Raw genomic sequence first — 22,405 nt, 5'->3', positions numbered from 1 at the left:
AAGTAGACCGATCAGGAAAGTAGACCGATCAGGAAAGTAGACCGATCGGGAAAGTACACCCAATTGGGAAAGTAGTCGAAATGGGAAAGTAAACCAAACAGAAAAGTAGACGAAATGGGAAATAGACGAATCGAGAAAAACAAATGGACCGATCGGGAAAGTAGACGAATAGTGAAAGTAGACCGAGCGGGAAAGTAGACCAATTGTACCGAAGGGTCTTAGAAGATAATAACTTTTTATCTTTGCGTAATTTTTTCGATGAAGATTTTTTTATGGTACCAAGTGACGGAATGAACAAGTCTTTGGTAGTGAGCGACACGCCTGTCCATAACACATGCAGTTAGAGTTCAAAATTGCAAAGAACTGAGGGGCACTGCCACTGTGTTTCAGGGTGACATTAAACATAAGTTGACAAGTTCAATGTGCCTGAATTTTACCTTACCCTTCAAAACCGGAACGCAGTAATGCTCACATTACTGTTTGACGGCAGAAATAGGTAAGGTGGCAGTACTTCCCATGAAGAAGTCTTTCACAAGGAGCCCTACACCTAAACCTAAACCTGCGGCTGTGCCAAGGCGACTGAGCTGATAAATTGTATTTGCTTGCAGGCACCGAAGAATAGTGGTTTAGTGTATATAAAGATTCACGCCCCAAATGCAGTAATTCAGCAACTAGGTGACCACTACAGCTTCAGGAAGTACTTCAAGAATAACCACCTCGAGCTCAGCAAGGATGCCGTGCCTGACGAAAAAGATATAATCAAATGTATCCGGTATGTTTTTTGCATTTATCTTTGCATATTTTGTTTTTTTATTATAATATCAGGTGACAAACAACCGGGATAACCCCATTCCCATTAATCTCAAAGCTGTTTAATGCATCTGCGAGTATGTCAATATCTCCTATGAACACTACCCCGACTTTCTTTTTTGTTTATTTTGTTATTTTTGTAAACAGCCATATTTGTTTGTGTGCTCTACTCCAGCCTGACCATGACCGTGTTTTGGAAATTTGTATAGCCAGAAAAAAAGTCGTATTTAGTCGGTTTTAGCCGTTTTGAAGTTATTAAAGTGTTTTACTGTCCACGTTAAAATAAGCTTATTCCGGCGGCACCATTTTTGAATCTCAAGAACCTCAGCTCCTAGCTTAGATCTGATTGCACCCAGAAAAAGTTGTGAATTAGTCGGTTCTAGTCGCAAAATTTTAGAATTAGTAGATACAACCGATTTATTGTTTCTAGGTTATACCTGTGTTAGTCTCGGAGCTCATGTACAAATTTTGCAAAATATACCGAATTAGTTGTTTATTTTTTTTAAATACATGCTATTTGAAAGGTTCGATAATGTTTAGTTTTTAATACAAGGAAATTAGCAAAAAAATATACAGTTATTTTTCCTTATTGGCATTAGCATTTATTATCGATTGTCATGATATTTATTAGTGTACGTATCTCCTGTTGGGCTCCTGACTTACACGAGGCGAACGAGGCGCGTGTAGTACAGTCGCGTACGACTATTGATAAGAATAATTTAATAATGAATTAATGACTTAATTGAATAATGACTGACTGATGACTATTGTAATTTATAGCGCAAGTCATTTTCAACTACAATTTGTGTTACGGTTAAATGTGACTCTAAAAATTCAGAAGATATTTCAAATATTTATTTATTGCACTCTATCAATTAAAAATTATTTTAATCACCACGAACACGATATCTTGAGTGATTTCACAAAGAACATTTGGAGCGGTGACCTTCCTTATACTCCGTGCAACCATTTATTTGACATATTATTATGCATACCTCCGAAGTTCCGTAATTATTGGCATAGAACCATAGTGCAACCTTAGAATAATAACGCATAGAAACCTAGTCCCCACACGCTAAGTGAGGTAAATTGAAGCGCTCCCAATGGGCCTACACGAGAGGGCGGGCCTTCAGTGCTCAAGGTCAACTTGCACCGCGAACAGCTCAAGAATTTTAGCTAAAAATTACGAAATGTGCGGTAAATGAGTTTAAAAATACGTCAGACAAACATGAAATAGATACTAACATCACATTCCACAAGGAAGTAATGCGTTTCGACTTGTACTTTATATAAATATTCACTAAAACCGAAAATTAACCTACTACTAAAACTAGCCTACATGAATTTGATTTTTGCCTCACTTGTGACAGTTCGTTTGATATGAAACTATCATTCTATGCGTTATTATTCTAAGAGTGCAACCATAAACAAAAAAAATGCAATACTTCCTTCCTCCAGACTTAGCATGAGCCCGAAGTCAAAAGTTATCTCTTCTTCGAACTGTCAATTTTCGAACTGTCAACTGTCAACAAAGATTTTCGAAGATAATTTTTGTCTTCGGGCTCATGCAAAGACTGTAGGACTCTTTTATTTTTAAATGTTAGCTAAGCGACGTTCTCTTTAGCTTTGATATTTATCGAGCCAACAGATTATGTAACGAAGATTATTCAATTATTAATTCTTGAGTGGGTACTGTGCGTGCTCCTGGGGCGGCTCAACCGAGGCACTAGCCTCTCGAAGAACCAGATAAAGTCAAGTGACAGTGGTCTGTGACAACCCTGTACACTGGCTGATCTGGGGTCAGGACCTGAACTTATAAGGTACAGGTAAGTAGGGAACTTAGGACACATAGGGCACTATAACCTGTGCGCGCACTGCTCCACGCACACATCCACTCAACTGTGAAGTTCAGTGGCTGCTCCCCCAACCCCCGCAGCGGATCTGTTGGCAGGCTCCGATTAATATTATGTATACATATATATAAAACCAAATAAAAAGATATCGTTTGTTTAAATGTTCTTTGCAAAATACTAACAAGCTCCCAGGCCTGTATCGACGACAGAAAAAAATAATTACGATTTTGCACTAGATCATTTTGAAAGTAAACGTATCGAGCCATTACCGCCGACTTATTGTAAGCGAGAAAAACAAATTTTGCAAGAGAGATAGGCATAAACTAAAACGGAAAATTATACTAACGAAGTCCATGAACACACTTCGTTTATTTTGGGTCAGCTTTCGCCATACTTTTTTGTACTTGGGTGTCTTCAGAAATATAAAGACTGCTGACAGACATTTAGACCGTAACTTAACGAAAAAAAAATGGAGGTCAACAGACTGATGAAGTTTAAGATATTTATACTCATAAGCTCAGATTACAAAACATAATCTGAGCTCATAAGACTTTTTACTTACAATGATCAAAAATAAATTAGGGTTATATAAAACAAACATAAAAAACAAACAAATTTGATCGACGTTGTTTTTGTTTTGTTAATATGGGTAAATTTGAAACATTTTACACAAACCCAACCAGTGCGCCGTTGAACCAACAAAGACAGTGAAACGTGTTACACAGATCAGCAATAACTGGATGTGATAACTTTTCAAGTACAAGTATCGTACATGATAATCGATTGATCCAAAATACTCTTTATTGCGCACAAAAATCAATGACTGGACATAAAGAAGCTGTAAACAGGTTACAATATGTAAATTTTTGATAGGTAGACTTTCTTACAGGTGTCCCCGTGGGCATGGGTAAATGTATTGTAATAATTTGTCAATAATTTGCCAAGCAACTGCACGTTGTACTAGAACACACAAACAGAACCAATTTAGAAAACTTCTCATCTAGATCTCTCTTCTTCATCAGAACCTCATCGCTGAGCCACCGAGGTCGTTGAATGTCAATTTTTATGATACGTATATAATATTTTTCTTACAGCCGTAATTATCCAGGACCAGGTGCGTACTCTACAATAGATAGAATCTATATTGTGTACAAATTTCTGAGATTCATGCCTTTTGGAGATGCAGAGAACTACCGCGGTATTGAACGGTACGTGCATGTTCTATTTCGTTAAAATAATGTAATATTGTTTGGAATAGATAAACAAAATCAAAGACAAAACTTCAATCCACTGTACGTCCCATTGTCAGGTCTGAATGTCTTCTAAAGAGAGGGTTTGGATCATCGAGTATATAACTAGAAATAGAGAACAAATGTAATTTATGTCATTCTGTCTCCAGCTACTTGAAATGGACATGTCGTCCAATTTGAACTTCGGCAGATACATTGAATCCATGGCCAAAAACGCAGCAAGAAAGCTTGGAATCCTTTCCAGGTTGAGGCGTTACTTTACACTGGGACAGTTGCTTCAGCTGTACCAAGCACAAGTCCGATCGTGCATGGAGTACTGCTGCCACCTTTGGGATGGATCTGCTACATATCAACTGGCCACTTTGGATTCAATTGACAACTGTGCCAAGAGGCTTATAGGTGACTCGGAATTGGTGGAGGCGAAGCTGCAGAGCCTTGAGCGCCGCCGTAAAGTTGCCTGCTTATCGCTATTTTACAGGATATATCACGGAGAGTGTGCGATGGAATTACACCATTTAATTCCGCCTTCCCCTTTCCTGACTAGGCGTAGGCTTGGATTCCACCCCTTTGTTGCGGATATTCCAAAGATTCTCACGAAGCGTTACGCTTTCACATTTATATGGCGAACGACTATGGAGTGGAGATTTCCCTGCCTGCAGACTTTTTCCCTGAGCGTTATAACTTGGGTCTTTTCAAAGCGAGAGTGAATAGGCATTATTTAGGTGTGCATGCATCGTCGACCACATCGTCACTTTCCATCAGGTGATACGCACTTATATTTTATAAAAAAAAATTGTTTGAAAACTATTCTGCCTATAATCATCAGGGTAACAACTACGCTCCGATTGGCCAGCCCGAATTCGAAACAATTGACGATTGTACCAGTTTAACTTGAGCTTTGCTATAATGGACGATAATTAAATGCATTTTTAATATTTAATTACCGATGAAATGTGATTCCGCTTGTTTTGTAATTAGATGTTTTGCTGTTTTTCCCACACCACCGAATGGAACAGCCCCCCGTTAGAGATATTATATTTATTATAGTAAACACAGAATAATAAATAATCTGGTTACATACTCGATGGTTTGGACCATTGTCTACCTCTCTGGCCCAATGCGGGTTAATTTTTTTCCAAAGGTTGTGAACTTTTTCCACATTCAGGTTTCCATTATCACACATAAACTATATTTAGATATATCCTCTATCCCACGCCCGAATGGCCACTTTACTTACTCCTTCAGTTCCACAAATTGGTAAATATTCGGAAATTTGCAATAACTAGATAAATGTAGAACCAAACCACTTATTAATAAATGGCTGGTTCTAACATATGAAAAATAATGTTTTATTTATTTATTCCATAACAAAAAAAAAACATTGTGTCGGAAAAGAAGCATGACATAAACTAAATTAATGTCTATACAATAAAATATGTCTAAGTACAATCAAAATTTCTAATAGATTTCGATCAAATATAACAAAATAATAATAAATAATTAAAAACAGAAATTAGGTTCAGATATAAATGATATGTCATTATTTTTAAATGTCACTTAACTACATTACAAACTAATTCGTCTACATGATAAAATGCTTTTTCCAATAAGAAACGCCTCAACGACCTTTTGAAAGCAATAGGGTCCTGTTCTATTTTTAAGCACATAGGGAGACTATTAAATACTTTAGCCGATTGATACCTAGGACTATGCTTGACTATGTCCAACTTTGGTGCTATAACCCCACGTCTTTCTTTCCTCCTAGTCCCAAGTCGTCTCGACTCTGTCTCCTCACCATATTCAGAGGAACACCTAGTAACGGCAGTCAATAAGTCCAGAATATACAGACAAGGGACTGTAAATATTGACAATTTACCGAAATAGGGTTTACAGGACTCCCAGGGAGGAATTCCAACCATAGTTCTAATAGCTCTTTTCTGTAAGGTGAAGGCCCTGTTAATATTGTATTCGTAGCTGTTTCCCCAAAACCTGATGCTATATCTTATATGAGACTCTACAAGAGCGTGATAAACCATTTTTAAATTATTGATGGAGAATGTGTTTAGAAACTATAAGCATAAAGTTTATTGAATTACAGACTAATAGAAAGAGGAATATTTCGCGAAGTTTATCCACTACATGATGGCCCTTTCTATATAATGGATCAAGATTACACGTCTATAAACGGTAGACAGGTAAGTTTTGTTGTACAGCATCAGATTAAATATCAAGCGGGCTCCAGATTTTCAGCGAAATGTTTCGGCAAATATTCTTGTCGAGGCGAAACCGAGCCTTTACATTTACATGGGATGTGAGCCTATAGTCGGTAGTAGTACGGAAATTGCAGATAAACCGAGAAGCGGCAGACCGATAACGCCAAGCACAGATTGAAATCGAGAACGTGCTGATAAATTGATTCGAAAATACCTACGCATTACAGTTCAGAATGGGTGCAAACTTTTTTACTCAGCGCCGCATATTGCTGATGTCCATTACATCATTCCCATAAACAATTTTCAAGCGATTTTGGATTTGCTTAGGTGCACAATCTTCTTGCCAGAAACTCAATGACGGCTCTTCCATTCAATATATTGATCTAATCAGTCAATCTGAAATTGACAAGAATAAGCAAATAGAGTGAGATTACTACGAGTAGACATTTTGGTAACTCCATCTTTTTCTTTTGAATTAAAAGTTAGAGCAATGGAGGCTTTACTTTTTGACCATCCCTAGTAGATTATCAAATTCCCAAAGCGAATTGTATAGACACTAGTTAGTAAAATGTACGTCGACAACACTAAAGACGTTTTAAGTATTTCTAGTAGGGACTCTTGGTTTATTGTCGTATTAAGTTAAAAGGTACGAGCAGTCACGTTCTTAGAAAGAGTAATGCTACGCTTTGTACTTATTACAGGCACTTCATGAAAATTGGGTTGGAAGCGAAAATATAATACGAAGACAACCAGTCAATACTATTAGGGAATACCTTGGTGAACGTGTGAGTTTTTTCTAATGAATTCTGGTTCTCCGGATTAATCTTTAAACTGCGCACTGCATTAATGTACATAACTGGATTATATTGTTTTCAGATGGGTTTTTTGTTTGCATTTTTCGAGTTTTACAACTTAGGCCTCGTTGCGGCTTTGGTTGGTGGGATTCTTGTCTTCTTGCTGGGTCACTATTCTAAATCACAAGCTATCATCAAGTAAGTGAAATTTTGGAGACAATTATTTTTTCTAAAAAAACGGAGTTGATTCGTGACTACTGTACGGACACCTGACAAGACTGTAGCAGTAGAGCTCCTTAGAAAGAGTTCGTCTAGGGAAGTACTGGCACCTTACCTATTTCTACCCTCAAGCAGTAATGTCAGCATTACTGAGTTCCGGTTTTGAAGGATAAAAATGCTGGTGAGTTACAGGCACATGGGACTTCTCACGTCTTAGGGTGACGGGTACAGTGGCAGTGCCCATAAGATCTTTGCGATATAAAGTGGCACTGCAACTGTTATGGACAGGCTTGTAGCTTACCACCAGGCGCATGACTGTCCGTCCCGTCACTTAATATTATTTTAAAAAAGTAAAGAAGAAACACTAATGTCAAATGTGGAAGTAAGATAAGTAAGCGCCTTTTACGAAAACCGTTATCCTAAAATATAAATTGTATATTAATTGCAACAAAATGATCACGTAAGGGTGCGTACAGGTCTGGTGGCGTAAATATGCTGCAAGATGCAAATAAGTGCTATTCTGTAAACTAAGAGGCGCACGTATTGTCGCATGTGAGTCGCACGGGTGTAGTTCATGTAGCTGAAATATCCGCCCGAAATATGGCTCTAATCGAGCCTCCGTTACCATCAGAACTGCTAATGGTCAAACTCACACCTACATAATGTTAAAGCACTATGAAATCCCCTTTCACCCCGGACCTCTGTGGAGTACAAACGAGTTTTTTAATAAAATTTTTCTTCATTTCTTTTCCATTTTTTAAATTTTTGTGTAAATAAATCCAGTGCAAATATTAGGAGTGCGTAACTATTCAGTGATTTAATTGATTTCGTTGAACCTCTTCACACATCTTCAGCGAGTACACACAACACTAGTAAGATTTATATGCATCGATAGAAATGGACAACATAAGACCACGCCACTGTTCTACACTTTAGTAATAAAAGGACAAATATACTCCGCCCGCTTTTGCTACCCTAAGAACAGCAAACAATAGAGAGATCCAGTTAAGCTGGCGACTAATAAATCCAGTAACCAGTGAGTTGACCTCTTAATACTTGAGCAAAATCTAACCACTATAACATTCTGGTAGCCTGGTACAGAATTCATTTTTACTTCACATTAGATATCTAATAATGCCGTTACGTCACTCCCCGCCCCCCTCTTCATCCTCAAAACGTACTCAGATATGTGCACCCAAGTTCAATTGTCGTGTGACTTGGATACTCCCTCTGAACGCAGCGGGGGTGGCACTGTCAGCATGCGCTCCAAGCGAAGACGTGAACAAGATGACGATCTAAAAGATCTTAAATCGGAAATGAGGGGGCTGTTTACAAATCTGTCGAATTCTGTAGAACAATGTTTTAATGAGATAAAACAGCAAAATAATTAATTACAAATGAGTCTGCAGTTTATTTCTGATAAATATGACTCCGTTCTGGAAAAGCTAAAGAAAAATAGAATGAAGGAGAAAAAGTATATTCAAACTTTAGAGGATAAAATTGAAACTTTGGAGCGCAAATATAAAGCAGCAGGTATAGAAGTTCGAAATGTGCCAAGGATGACCGAAGACGATAAAAAACCGGAAACGAAAGAAGAGATGTGCGAAATAATAAAAACTATATCTAAATCGGTCGATATATACCTAAAAGACTCGGACGTCAAGGACATATATCGCGTTAATTCCAATAAAGCAACTATAAAACCAATAATAGTGGAGCTTAACAGCGTCCTCATGAAGGAAAACTTAATAAAAGCAGTTAAGAATTTCAATAAAGGAAGACCAAAAGGAGATAAATTAAACTCTAGCCATCTCAAGATCTCTGGCCCTCCAAGACCGGTGTTCCTGTCTGAAACTCTGACATTTAATACTCACGTGAATTTGCGCGTAAAAATCAGTTTTCATATTGCTGGACGTCCAGAGGTCTAATATACCTACGCAAAGCTGATGGTCAACCTTTGATCCGTACCAATTCTGAAGCTGACATCCATAAAATCAAATCCTCGATTTGACTATACCTGCGATCTGCATTAGTCTTTTTGTCTCAAGTGCTCGTCAAGTTTCACAAAAAACTCATATGTACCCAAAATTCATTATTTGCTCATAAGCATTTCACTCTGTTAGATTAATAACATATTTAACTCTCACTCAACTTCATACAATTACATACATCCTAATAACTCTCATAAAATAACACTTTCCCAACATACAAACTTTTACTCATCCACACAACTTACTAAATCAAAACTACACTTCATATCCTATGATAGTTTATTGAACACTGTAATAATTTTTAGCTCCCCTGTAGGAATATTGAGTCAATTAGTTAATGAATATTTCAACAGTGAAATAATAATGATCAACTGTAAATTCCTTATTAAAATTCGATAGCTTACATACTAATATAAATAGTATCATTGATGATTTAACTGTTTCGAAATGTCAAACGTGTGAACCTGAAGACTGCATAAACCATGTGGACAATTATGGAAATTGCCTTAATATACTTACCCAGAATATTCGTAGCAAATAGCAAATATTTCTGGGCTTAAAACACTTTTATCTAGAATAGCAAGACATTATAGTACTGACTGAGTGTTGGCTTTTTTGTAATCCCATTACCCCGATAATAAATGGATCGCACAGACTTACAGCTCGACTGATCAATGCTCAAGATGCAGAAGATAAATGGTATGGATGATGGTGTGAATCTGCCTTAAGGTCAGTATGCGTCGGCTAACAGTAAACTTTAGTAAACAAACGACCACAAGGTTAACGCATAACGGAAACATCCAAAAATGGCAATGCTACTTCGCTTTCTCTCTCCACTGTGAAGTTAACTTGGTCGTGCACAGAATTGAGGTAGTCAAAGAATTCCGACAAACTATTTTCGAGATGATAGCGATATATCATCCACATACCGCCACCAATATCCAGGTATTATAGACGCATTAAGAAAAGACATTTCTACTATATCTGGTGGAGTCGCAGCCTTACAATCTGAACAGATATTACATTACAGGCGAATGTTCTCGGAGAAGGAGCGACCGAATGTTACAAGTTGTATTATTACATTGCGCAACCGCAACGATAGCTGGGTTCTTCTACCTCACCGCTGTAATGCTCAAATTTGAACTGTTACGTTACAAGCGAATGGTCGCGGATAAGGAGCGCCCTAAGGTTTTTGTACCAAACAGTAGCCCACATATTTTTATCAACGATTACTTTGGCCGGAAGACCTTTAGGCGGTTTATTGGTTACAAGGGTCAATGGAATTTAAATAATGATAATTATTCAACTTGTAAATGGAAGACTTTGTTGTAGTCAACTGATGTGATAGGTGATCTGTTTCTAGAAGGATAACGTCACAAAACATCGGATTGATAGACCAGTTTCGGATTCACCAGCCCACCCGCAGTAGACACCTCTGTTGAGACCACAGAACAGTAAATACAGTAGAAGCGGTTAGTTGGCGTATCACGTAGCTAACTGTATGCGAATTTTCACATACATAACCTCAATCCGCCGTTTTCACTTTGGACGTTATGGTCGATACAGTAATCTCGCCAAAACCTCGAAAAACTAAAAAAAATGCCTTATTTTTCTACTATAGAATGCATAAATTACAGTCGCACTTGTATATTATTATTATCTAAGGCGGTGTTTTGTATCATCTTGTCTTATTTAATTTCAACAAATATTCAATTTTCTGTTTATAGTAATATTCTTTTTGTTACAAGAAACGAAAGTAAACTGTATACCTCTGCAATATGGTCGCTTTTTTTGGAACATTAAGTAAACGTTTTGAATTCGTCGTCGTTCAGCTATTTACCACTAGAAGGCAGCATATTGATTGAAATTTCAGTTTGAAATGAAAATGTAAGTTGCAATCATTGACTTACAATATATGGACGTCGGGTCCGCGCTAAAAAGTGTCCGAACTTATAGGGCGTTAAAATCGTATACAGAGCGTCATTCACGCTTTAGTCTTCGTTTGTTCGACTGACGGCGAAGCAAGCAAAATTAGACAGTACTGCCATGGCATTACAATTTAAATTCAATTTTTTAGCTTTTTCATATTCCTTTACATGTCACTACGTTTAAATAGGTTGACTTGGGACATTTTTTTCGTGGTTTTTGTATTAGACCCGTCGTCCATTTATTCGTAAGTCAATGGTTGCAATAATAGGTATTGAACTTTCAATATATCGCACCCTTAGTAATATAAGGGCACAATCCAAAAAAAGTAGATTTTTGGGAAATTTGGGAATTGATAGGGACTTAAATAATAAATGGGATCAAACTTATATAGCTCCATATTTCTGTTATATTTTTTGTACTATATGGGTCTAACTTGAAAGTTTTTTTTTAACTTGCTTGAAACTTATGGAATTTATTTATATTATTTTTTTTATTGCTATTTATAATACATTTATCAAAGAACAAATCTGCCAAATTTCATATTTATAACTTAAATAATAAGCATATTATTTGAAAAAATAGGTGTAATGTAGGAATCCAGAATCTTAATACGCGATTTCCCAAAAATCTACTTTTTTTGGATTGTGCCCTTATATTACTAAGGGTGCGATATGCTGACAAGGTAAAATTTATATTAACAGTCCAGAATTTATTTCTTTTAATTAAAAGCTATAACCTATCATTATCAAGGTTTCATAATGTTTCAAATTATGAATGTGTGAGTTTTGAGCACAGCAGTTCTGGTGGTAATCGAGGCTTAAGGCGTTTTGTTTTTCCGTGGTTGAGACGCTGTAACTACAATATGAAGGTCGAGGGCTTTCTCACTAGTGTGATAGTGGAGTGTGACTCATGGTAATTATAATTGTGAGGTCAGAGTGCTTAATTAACGGTTGATGTTGTCAACATTGATTTAGTGTATCAGTAAACTTTGTAACTTAAGTTTCTTGTAAGATTTTTTGAGCAGAAGCCAGATACCTACATTGTAATGTTTATAAGCAAAGCTTACAGCTGAAAGCGTTGGCTAGATCACTGTTAAAGTCGAATGTAGGTAATATTGGACAATTGAAGTCAAAGTTGCATTTCCGTTGCAAGTCGTCACATATTCATTCATATTCATATTCATTTATTTCTCAAATATAACATTACAGTATAAATTGCACTACATGTCAAAGTATAAGAAATTATATCGCACGCTGAGAAGTTTAGTGACACTATACAAAAAATACAGTTTTGAGTAATGACCGTTTAAAAATTTCAAAAGTATTTTTTATTTTTTATTTTAGTATTATAGATCTTACAATGTATTTATTGCTTAAACGTTGATGTTGATAACTTATACATATTATTTCTCAATAAAATTATTTAAATTGACAATAATCACTTAATAAAATTTTTAAAAGTTGTTTTTTTTTTGCTTTTATGTCACTTTTCTATTTATTTCTAATGTAGGCGCCTATAAACTTTTGAGGAGTAACGTTATTTTGATTGGTATTATTTTATTTATAATTAAGGTTATTATGCAATAAAAGATCAATACACGTGTAAATCATGTTATTATTGTAAACAATTGTTGAATACTCGTTTTCCATTAGGATAAGAGGCACAAAAATCAAAATTTTAACATTCGGTTAACAAGAATTTACTCTTAAAGTGTAATTAAGTACGCAGGGACAAGTCTCATCAAGAAATGATTAAAATCAACACGAGAACCCTCCTCGACATAAAATAACTACTTATGAAAGGCAAAACATTTATGTACATACAGTTGCTGACATACAGTATTTTAAGAAAATGGTCAGAAAAGATGTTACAACGAATCATACGACAGGTAAGAGTAACAAATTTTGATAGGCATAAAACCCTAATATATAGCATAAATCTTTTTAATAAATAGACACCAGTAACTAAACAGGTAACGGGTTCGTGTCCCACCACGACGTTCCAAAAATAAAAATTAACTAATAAAGCCCTCCTGGGTATAACAAAAAATAACTTATTATAAAAGACAACAATTGAGTATTGTGCTGATCATGATATTTACAATTCTAACTATTCATATATTTCAAAATTATAAAAATATTTGACTTTAGAACTAAGCAAAATACTTATCTGTTACATTAACAATATCAAAAATACGAAATAGCTAGGAACCATAACAGAGATCCAAATTTCCATTTATTTATTTTCATTGTATCCAATATTTTTTAAGAAATTCTGCAATATCATAAAAAAAGCTACATAATCATTACAGAATGTTATTATAAAATGACGACGCATAATAAGGAGGAATAGTATTTTTTCTAATAAGTGATCTAAGATCTTCTTTCTTCCTTTCAGGTAAGGGCAGCTTTGTCAAATACAATTTTTTTAACTGCGGTCGTGTTCGACCGATCTTCTGCAACTTAATTTCCTTATAATTATCTTGCAAATAAGATGATTTATAAAATACTTTGACATTATTTGGTCCTTCAGCCTTTATAACTTTAAAAATTTTTATTTCTGTCGTTTTTACTACTGTTCCTTCAATATTTCTTGTCATTTTGAATTCTTGCAGACTTTTTATATCGAGAAACTCGCTATGGCACATCTCCTTCACATCATATTTTTGACCTTTCTTCTTGGCCTGTCTGATTGCATTTATATATTGGTCTGGCACATAAATAGGTCCAGATTTCAGCACTTTTTTAATTTGTTTTTCAATTGTGGAGTGAACGGCGTCACCTTCGTTTTGGGTGTGGCCCTTAATAAGAAATTTGTGCGTAATGGACTCAATATTTGAAAGGTTTTTGATAGCGTAAATGTACATTGAAAATACAAATTGATTTTTTTGTTGCCCACAGCAATTGTCGCTATAAAAAATTATCTTTAAATTTTCTGACGTTGAAGCAGATTTTTCTTGTAAATACTTAAACACGCACGTTCCAATTTCGTTGGCACCTTTTTGCGCTTCCACTTCATTCCAAAAAAAGCATTTTGTAAAGTCTGTTTTTAGTTCACAGACAGTAAAATTCAAACAATTCAGTCGTGATTTGTAATAAAAGCTTGAAACATCACCTTTGGGGACTTGCAGCATGGCCTGAAGATCGTAACAAGCAACTATGTTATTTTTGTCTATATTTTCTTTGTCTTTTGTCTTCTCTTCTCTGCTTTTATCTTTTTCTTGTAGATGTATTTTATAAAAATTTTCAAGTTTTTCTTTTTCTGGATTTTCGGCATTTTGGTATGCAACACAGTCTTCACACTGGTCCTTCTTTGGTGAATGAAAGCTGATATTAAACTCTTCATTGAAAATTTGGCGATATTTATGTAATTTTACAAAACTTATTCCTTTTTTGGCACATTCCTCTTGATAATCTCTATACAAATCAGTTACATTTTTCCCGCCTTCGATGAACTCTCTGGATGACTGTTTACGTATGTAATGACTCTCTATTCTCGGAATGCTTTTAATGTGATTTCGTACTCCGTTCAAAAGATCCACTGAAATGTTTCCATGTCTCTTTTGTTTGCCTCTCAATTCTGCGTCTACAATTCCGCTATTATTCATTTTTTCAATGACGGTCCGTATCGGTCTGTCATTAATTCCCAATGTATTTGTGAAAAAGATTTTACAAACCCTGTACTTTTGTCTGTCTATCGTTAAGTAAAAGGCGTGTTTGTTTTTTCTGTTGCTATCAATTCTTTTGTACTGGTATTTAGGCTTAATCTCTGTGATATGCTTGGCAATAAACGCTCTTTGTAATGCTAGTGATCCCGTATTCCAATAATCTTTAAACACAGTTTTGCGCTTCTCTTGTGAAATTCTTTCATTACATTTCAGCCGACACCGGTCTGCACAGGGATTTCCCATCTTTCTTTCAGAAATCAAAGCGTTTGTCATTGGGGAAGTGTATTTTAAGCCCATGTTTCTTAATTTTTTTGCCAATATTTTTCGACTCCCTCTTCTACTTCTCTTTCGGGTTAATCTCTGAGATAGTTCAGTATTGTTATTTGAACCGTCACATGATAATTCGTTCTCTTTATTTAAGCATCGTAAAGCTAATAATTTCAATGGTAGCGGAATCTTTAATTCAGATGTTTCGTCCATTTCAGGAGAGGGGGCAGGACTATCATTTGTTAAAAAAGTTACGGAATCACCAGCCATCTCTATATCAATCATAGGGCCAAGATCTGGGAGTTCTTGGTTTAGGCACAAAGTTTCATGAATCAATGTAAGGGTTGAATTAAGGGTGTGAGCGTTAGATTTAAAATTGTCGTCGTGACTGCAAACGGAATTAGTATAACAGCTATTGTATACGTTCGCTGCTGGCGATGGCGATTTGTAAAACCGTTGCAATAGCGCTTGGTTTTCAAGACAAAGGTCATTCTCTTCTGATGGACTAGACGGATACTCTAAAGCTAATTGTGTCAAGGCAGATATATTTTTCTGTTGGTGCGTAACAAAATGCTTAATATTTTCTCTTTTTGAAGGTTGTTGTTTAGAAAAAGTATCATCACCGGAACCAAAAACAGAAGTTTTAAGGTGACTTACTGTATAAGGTGCTAATTCGGATTTTGCAGATTGAATATTAGATTTCTCTTTTGACAAAAAGTTGGAAGTATTACCACATTCTCCTTCTGTTGGTGTAACATCGCTGTTATTTCTACTGAAATGTGCTGATTCGAAAATATTCTCATCCCCAGTATCGATATTAGATGATGATTTTGAGGAGCTTGACGATCTAGAAGAACTTGACGATCCAGATGAACTTGACGTTCCATATCTACTTGATGATCTAGATGCACTAGGTGATCGTGATATATTGGAAGATCGTTTCGAATTCGATGCTTCTTTTGGAATAACTTGCCGATGATTTGACCATCTGTCTGTGTCAGTTTCGGAAGAACTGGAACTTTCATTAGATACAGGCTTATACTCTCGATCATCGTCTGACGCCGGAGAGAAATCTTTATTGGAATTATGGCTATCGCACGAAGAGCATGATGATTTTCTGTTACGAAAGGTTTGAATTTCTTCATTTGTGTTTTTTTCATTAAAGGGTGAAGATGTTTCAAATTTAGTTTGAAATTTAGGGAGTTGATTATTGCAAGATATGTTAGGTACAGATTGTGTTCTTAACTGTCTAGAAGGTTCCTCGTGCATGGTTAACTGCGGAATATTTTCTTTTTCAGTCTTCTTAGGATTATTTTGTGTATTCATCGCTTTAATAATGCCCTTAAACTTTAATGATCTTGGATTTGGTGGTGGCATGTTAACTGCAACAAATTGAACGTACAATAGAGACAAAGCACAATAATGCGACGGTAAAAAAGCAATATATAATATAATAATACATTTACAAAAATACTAATAAAAAACAGCATAATTAATTGTGTGAATTAACATGAACACTTTCGCTTAAATAAATTTTGTTCGTCAATTTTACTGAAAAAAAATCATAGAAGTTGTTAGAGTTGTGCTGTGTAGTGCTGTCATTTCTACGCTGTGTACTATTTATTTGGTATATTTATGTTAACGACAATGTTCAAACACGTATCGCATTAATGTGAAAAGTGATAGTTACTACTACATAAACCACAGAAAGTAAAAGAAAGAAAAAAAAGTGTATTTAAAATAATAAAGACATGTTACCATACAATAAGTACACTGAGAAGAATAGTGACACAATACGAAAAAATACAGTTTTTAGATATGGCCGTTTAAAAATGGCTCAACTATGTTCTATATTTTTTATAGTGTATAGATAGTTTATTATTATAAACTAATATTATAAATAGTGTTTTTTATCTTTTTGTTACAGTATTGTAAACACTTTATTGAAAATAAAGAAGCAATAAGATTCCGTGAACACAAAAGTTCTAATTTACAATAGTGTCACTAATCTTCTCAGTGTGCGATCAATAATCTACATTATCAATTATTCTATTATGGAATAAAGTAATTTTAGGAACTGAGACAGTATTGACTTTATCTGTTAAGTAATTTTAAGACATAAAAATAATGTAAACGTGGCACTTTTGCATTTCAACGGCACGATTTGAAAGAAAGTTCATAATTATTTACGGAATTAAGACTTTAAACAAAAAGTGTCATGACTGATTTTAGCTGATTGACTATTTTAGACACAAAAATGGTAGATTAATGTCATTTTTGGCATTACCACGTTATGATTTACAAGTAATTTCAAAGTTACTTATGCATTAACGTCACTAAACAAAAAGTGTCGTTACTGACTTAAGTAGTTTTACAATTTTAAGACAAAATTCGAGTAGATAAGTGACAATATTTTTATAGATACGCTATTGATTAAAATAATAATGATTCTTACCGAAAAATATCTGGACAAAACGACACTAAACAATAAATGACGCTCTTCTTCACAGAATTAGCACTATTCCTTTCTCGATCCCCGCCACTACTGACAAAATGTCGGCAATGCTTTACCGCGTGGTCCCACTCCCCTAAAACAACATAACGTCACTACGCCATCTAGTCAGTTTAAATAAAACTAGAACAACGACTGTTTTTGCATTGTTTAGTTAACTAAAAATAAAAATAGATGGTGCCATAAACATAAAATACTTAAATTTTGGATAGTGACGGTCTTCCTCTGAGCGTGCGATATTGAGATCGTCAGACAAAAAGGAAAATTATAAGAAAAGCACACAATAATTAGAAAATTAACAATTCATTATATAATATTGTTGTCATTAAATTACATATCAAATATCATTCTCCATCAAGGGTCGTCATAAGTTGATAACAATTATACAAGAGTATGTTAATGCGGTAAAAATTAGAATAAAAATAGAAAATACTGAATTCGTTACAATTTAAAGTCCATAAATTCTTTTACAGAGTATATAGGATTTTTCAAGAAAAAGTCTTTCAGCCGGCGCCTAAATGTTTCGTCAGACGGTTCAAGTCTGAGAGTAGGCACAGGCAAAACATTAACCAAAAGATAGCCTCAAAGACCGATCGCTCATCAACCCACATCACGTGGCGCTACGATTAATCTCGCATTTCAAGTACCTATGGCACTGTGTTACAGAAAGTTATCCAGACAACGGTGAGCGACTTTTCAGTGAAGGAAATCATCGTGAAGGTTCTCAACCTTGACATCGAAGAAGGTTCGCAACCTTGACATCGAAGAAGGTTCGCAACCTTCGAAAAACGTATGAAGTCCTCAACCCGCCTATTTTATGGGACGAACCTCGAACAAATCGTGCGCCTGATGTTGCGGTGCCACTCGGAGCTTTAAATCGCAAAGATCTGAGGGGCACTGCCATTGCGCCCGTCACCCTGAGACAAGTTGAAATGTCCTATGTGCCTGTAATTTCACCAGCACCGTTTACCCTTTAAAACCGTTCCTAGCAAACTTTCAAAACGTAGTCTTTCATCTATCAGCAAGCCTAGGTTTCGTGCTTCACTGACCATTTCAACATTTTCTTCTCTAATTGCCAAAGATATACCATGTCCTTTAATTTTCGCTATTTGGTTTCGTGTGCCTAAAACCATGCACTTAGATTTAGATCCATTAAGCACTAATGAATTTGATTCAGCCCATGCAGCAGTATGTTCCAAATCTTCATTTAAATATCTTACTGCATTATGAGTATCATCAGGTTTAAATGAAGTGTAAACTTGAACATCGTCAGCGTAGATATACTGACAGTGTTTGATATGGTCGACTATGTCAGCGCTATAAATAATAAAAAGAATAAGACCCAAAATGGCACAATGTGACACACCTCTTTTAACTTCGCGACTGGCTGACAACAATACTGATCCATTTTTATGATCATATACTTCTACATGCTTTGACCGATGTTTGAAGTAACTGTCAATCCATTTTATGGCAGATACACCGAAATCATAGTAGTGTAGCTTAGATAACAGTAACAGTATTTGTACTCGCGTCAAAGAACATATAGCTGATGTCAAACATCGTCGCGTAGACAAGTCTGCAGTCTGCGAGCATGTCATGGATAAGCCTACACATTCATTGAAGTTTGACAACCCCAGATCCTTGCAAAAGAAACTTTCTTACTCTTACGAAAAATCCCTAACAGACATAAGAATGAAGTAGTACTAATTATTATGTTTTAATTTATTCTAATTTCCATTATTAATTAATAATAAATTTAACTTAATAAAAATTCTTTCAATAAAATAATTGGTAAAACGTAATGTAGAGTAAATTGGAATGTTTTCTTTGTGAAATTAAAAATAAGGTATTTAATTAATAACTATTGTAACTATAGTGAAAAAATAGGGTGGTTTGCGTTAATATTAGACATAACGGGTTGATGACTGTACCACCTCAGTCAACCGTGACCATGAGACCTGTGAAGGGCGCGAAACGTCGGTTTATTTGAAAAAATAAATATACACGATTTAAATCAGGAAAAATAGTTTCATTACCTATATGTAACATTCGCGAAAACCTAAGAACTCAATATGGTCTTTTATTTTCAGTGCATCCGCGTGTACAAACAATACTTACAAATTTCCTCACTGGTTTACGGAAACAGTATGGTTGACCTACCGGTTGACTTATAGCCACAGACACTGGTGGTCCCGGCCTACATCTGTGCATCCATTGCAGAATATGACTTACGAATGTAGACACTACTGGTTCAAAGTGGCCGCTAAAGGCCAATGCCCTTATAACTATCAGATGTCGATGGTGACAGTGGAGTAAGTTACAGTCAATTATTGTACTGTCTGCCACAGTTGAAACGGCACTTGACGTGACACTTTTTCAAAATTTTTTATAACGCACGTGCTAGCCTCGCACTACGGACTACAAAGTCAAAGTCAAATAATGGTTTATTCCGTAGGTAAATTTTTTACACTTGAAAACGTCATTTTTTTAAGCTACTGCTCGTTCACTACGCTGACCTCCTCGAGAAGAACGAGCAAGAAACTCTAGGGATTGCTCTTTTCAAATAAACTTAAATGCTATGGAATACACTTTGAATCACAATTGTGTGGAATCTAGACTCTTATTGTCTTTCCATACTACTTTATCTAAAACATAGTCTTCAATTTTGTAATATGACTTTTCAATAAAAATACTTTTAATGTAAGTTTTAAACTTAGGAAATGGTAATCTTAATATATTCTCCGGAATCTTATTGTAAAAACGTATGCAGTTCCTCATAAAAGAATCGTTTACCTTAGTTACGAAATCGTGGTACCATGAGTTAGGTCTTAGTTCTAATTTTAGTATTATAGATATCGTCTTTCTTAATGAAATTATGTATATTTTTACGGGGATACCAAAATATTTGAGTAAATGTACTGCGATGTCACAGTCATGATACCAGTCTCCTTAAACTTTTTTCTCAGAGAAACCCGAGAACCTAATCAGTACACAGAACGAATCGCTCGTTTTTGCAATACAAATGTGGTTTGTATATCTGCCGCTTTACCCCGCTTGAGAATCCCGTAGGACATTATACAATGGAAGTAACTAAAGTAAACTAGTCTAGCAGTAGCAACATCGGTAAGCTCACGTATTCTACAGACTGCGTATTGTTATACATAACTCCTGGCAGCTATTATGCTGAACCCAGACGCTGCTGCATCAGCAGCCGTCTTCCCCCCTGAGATCGCTCCGTCGCGATCTCAGTCTGTTTCCTATCTCGATCGGGTGCGGTTGCCTTGGGGTCCTTACCTTTGTGCTACAATTATTTTACAGTTTATTAAATCATTTCCTTTTTTAAAAAGGCTTTCCTTGAGGACCCCATAACATTTGGTGGCAGCGGTGGGATGCGAAAATCCCCAGTGCATATATAACTACATTATAAACAATTAAAAACAGACTCCGCTAGTGCCGTGCCCAAAAAGACAAAAACATTAATACTACAGTGTTCTGAACATCCAGTGTGTGTTCTAAAAATCTGATGATTTTTTCTGATGATGATCTGATGATTGATGATTCAATACTTCATCATCGCGCATCGCGTCAAACTACAAACGGTTGTCTACAAAATCAAAGTACATACAACACATCGAACTACGCGTCGGGACGCCGCATCGTTATCTCTCCGGAATGCAGCTCCATCATTTCGCGGAACCCTCGACACTTTCGATTATCACTCTATCATTAATGTAAGTGTTTGTCTTGGTCATTGTTTATTTAACGTTTGTGAATTATCCATATTCAATATCCTAATATTATAACTTATTGGCGGAAACTTTTGTTATTAACCTATCGACGTCAAGTGATGCCAGACATGGATCTAAATGTTCTATTGAAGTTTATCAAGCCATATGATGGTGAACGAGAAACATTGAATTCATTTATTTTAAATTGTAATAATGCCCTTGAACTTGCATCTGAAACCCAAAAAGTGATACTTTTTAAATACATCCTATGCCAACTGCAAGGCAGAGCAGAGTCTGCTTGTTCCATTAAAGAGTTTAGCAACTGGGATCAACTTAAAGATTTTCTTAAAACCCAGTTCAGTGAGCGTAAACACTGCTCTCATTTATTAACCGACCTGCAAGAAAGCAGACAGGACAAGAAATGTCACACAATATTCACTCAAAGTAGAGACTTGTTTATCACAACTGTTAACTGAAATATCCTTATCTATTACCAAACAAAAGGAGCTATCGGGCCGAACGGCAGCAATGGAGGACTTGGCCCTCCACCACTTTCTAATGGGGCTTCACCCCAGATTATCTAATATTATTAGGTCTCGTGCACCTAAGACCCTAAACGAGGCCATCAACCTCGCTGTGTCCGAGGAGAGAATTCAATTATCGCTATACAAAAAGATAAATTCTATGGAACCTAAATCTAATAACAGTAACAATTCAGGCAAACGTTTCCCGCCATCAAAACCAAACAATTTTCAACAACCACAGTCGTACAACAATACACAAAATCCTACCGGGTTATTCTGCAAGTATTGCAAGAACCCTGGACATGATATTAAAGATTGTAAAAAACGGGAATACTATAATAGTAGGAACCGTGACCAACAGCAATTCCGCGGGTATTCAGGTCAGGTTTTTCCCAGGTCATCGCCTAGGCGTGTCAATTATGTCAACAATCATGTCCAGGAGGTCCAAAACGTCCAAGAAGAAGAAGAAGAAGAAACCAGCTATGACACGGTAGATTATTTAAACGAATAAAGGGCTCGCGCCGGTGTCTCGCGAGACCCAAGTCACTCTCCGTATCCTCTCTATTTAACAACGACACCAAAACTCTAATAAAAACTCGTCATCTCACATCCAAGAGCCACACGGGTAACCAGCCCCAAACGAGC

At 35.9% G+C, this 22,405-nt stretch overlaps 1 protein-coding gene across 1 annotated transcript in view; it reads left to right on the top strand.

Moving 5' to 3' along the window:
* LOC113225540 overlaps nucleotides 1–22,405 on the top strand; it is a 63,950-nt gene that overhangs the window by 375 nt on the left and 41,170 nt on the right. The window contains exons 2-7 of the mRNA XM_026457864.1: nucleotides 609–772; nucleotides 3,758–3,871; nucleotides 6,012–6,108; nucleotides 6,828–6,911; nucleotides 7,003–7,118; nucleotides 19,599–19,820. Coding sequence (XP_026313649.1) covers nucleotides 609–772; nucleotides 3,758–3,871; nucleotides 6,012–6,108; nucleotides 6,828–6,911; nucleotides 7,003–7,118; nucleotides 19,599–19,820 — 797 coding nt within the window. The remainder of the gene's footprint in view (nucleotides 1–608; nucleotides 773–3,757; nucleotides 3,872–6,011; nucleotides 6,109–6,827; nucleotides 6,912–7,002; nucleotides 7,119–19,598; nucleotides 19,821–22,405) is intronic.

The sequence above is a fragment of the Hyposmocoma kahamanoa genome, unplaced genomic scaffold, assembly GCF_003589595.1.
Source record: "Hyposmocoma kahamanoa isolate Upper Pololo Valley unplaced genomic scaffold, ASM358959v1 166, whole genome shotgun sequence".
Classification (NCBI taxonomy): Eukaryota; Metazoa; Arthropoda; class Insecta; order Lepidoptera; family Cosmopterigidae; genus Hyposmocoma; species Hyposmocoma kahamanoa.
Note: the sequence above shows the minus strand (reverse complement) of the source record. Positions and strands in the feature narration are given on the sequence as shown.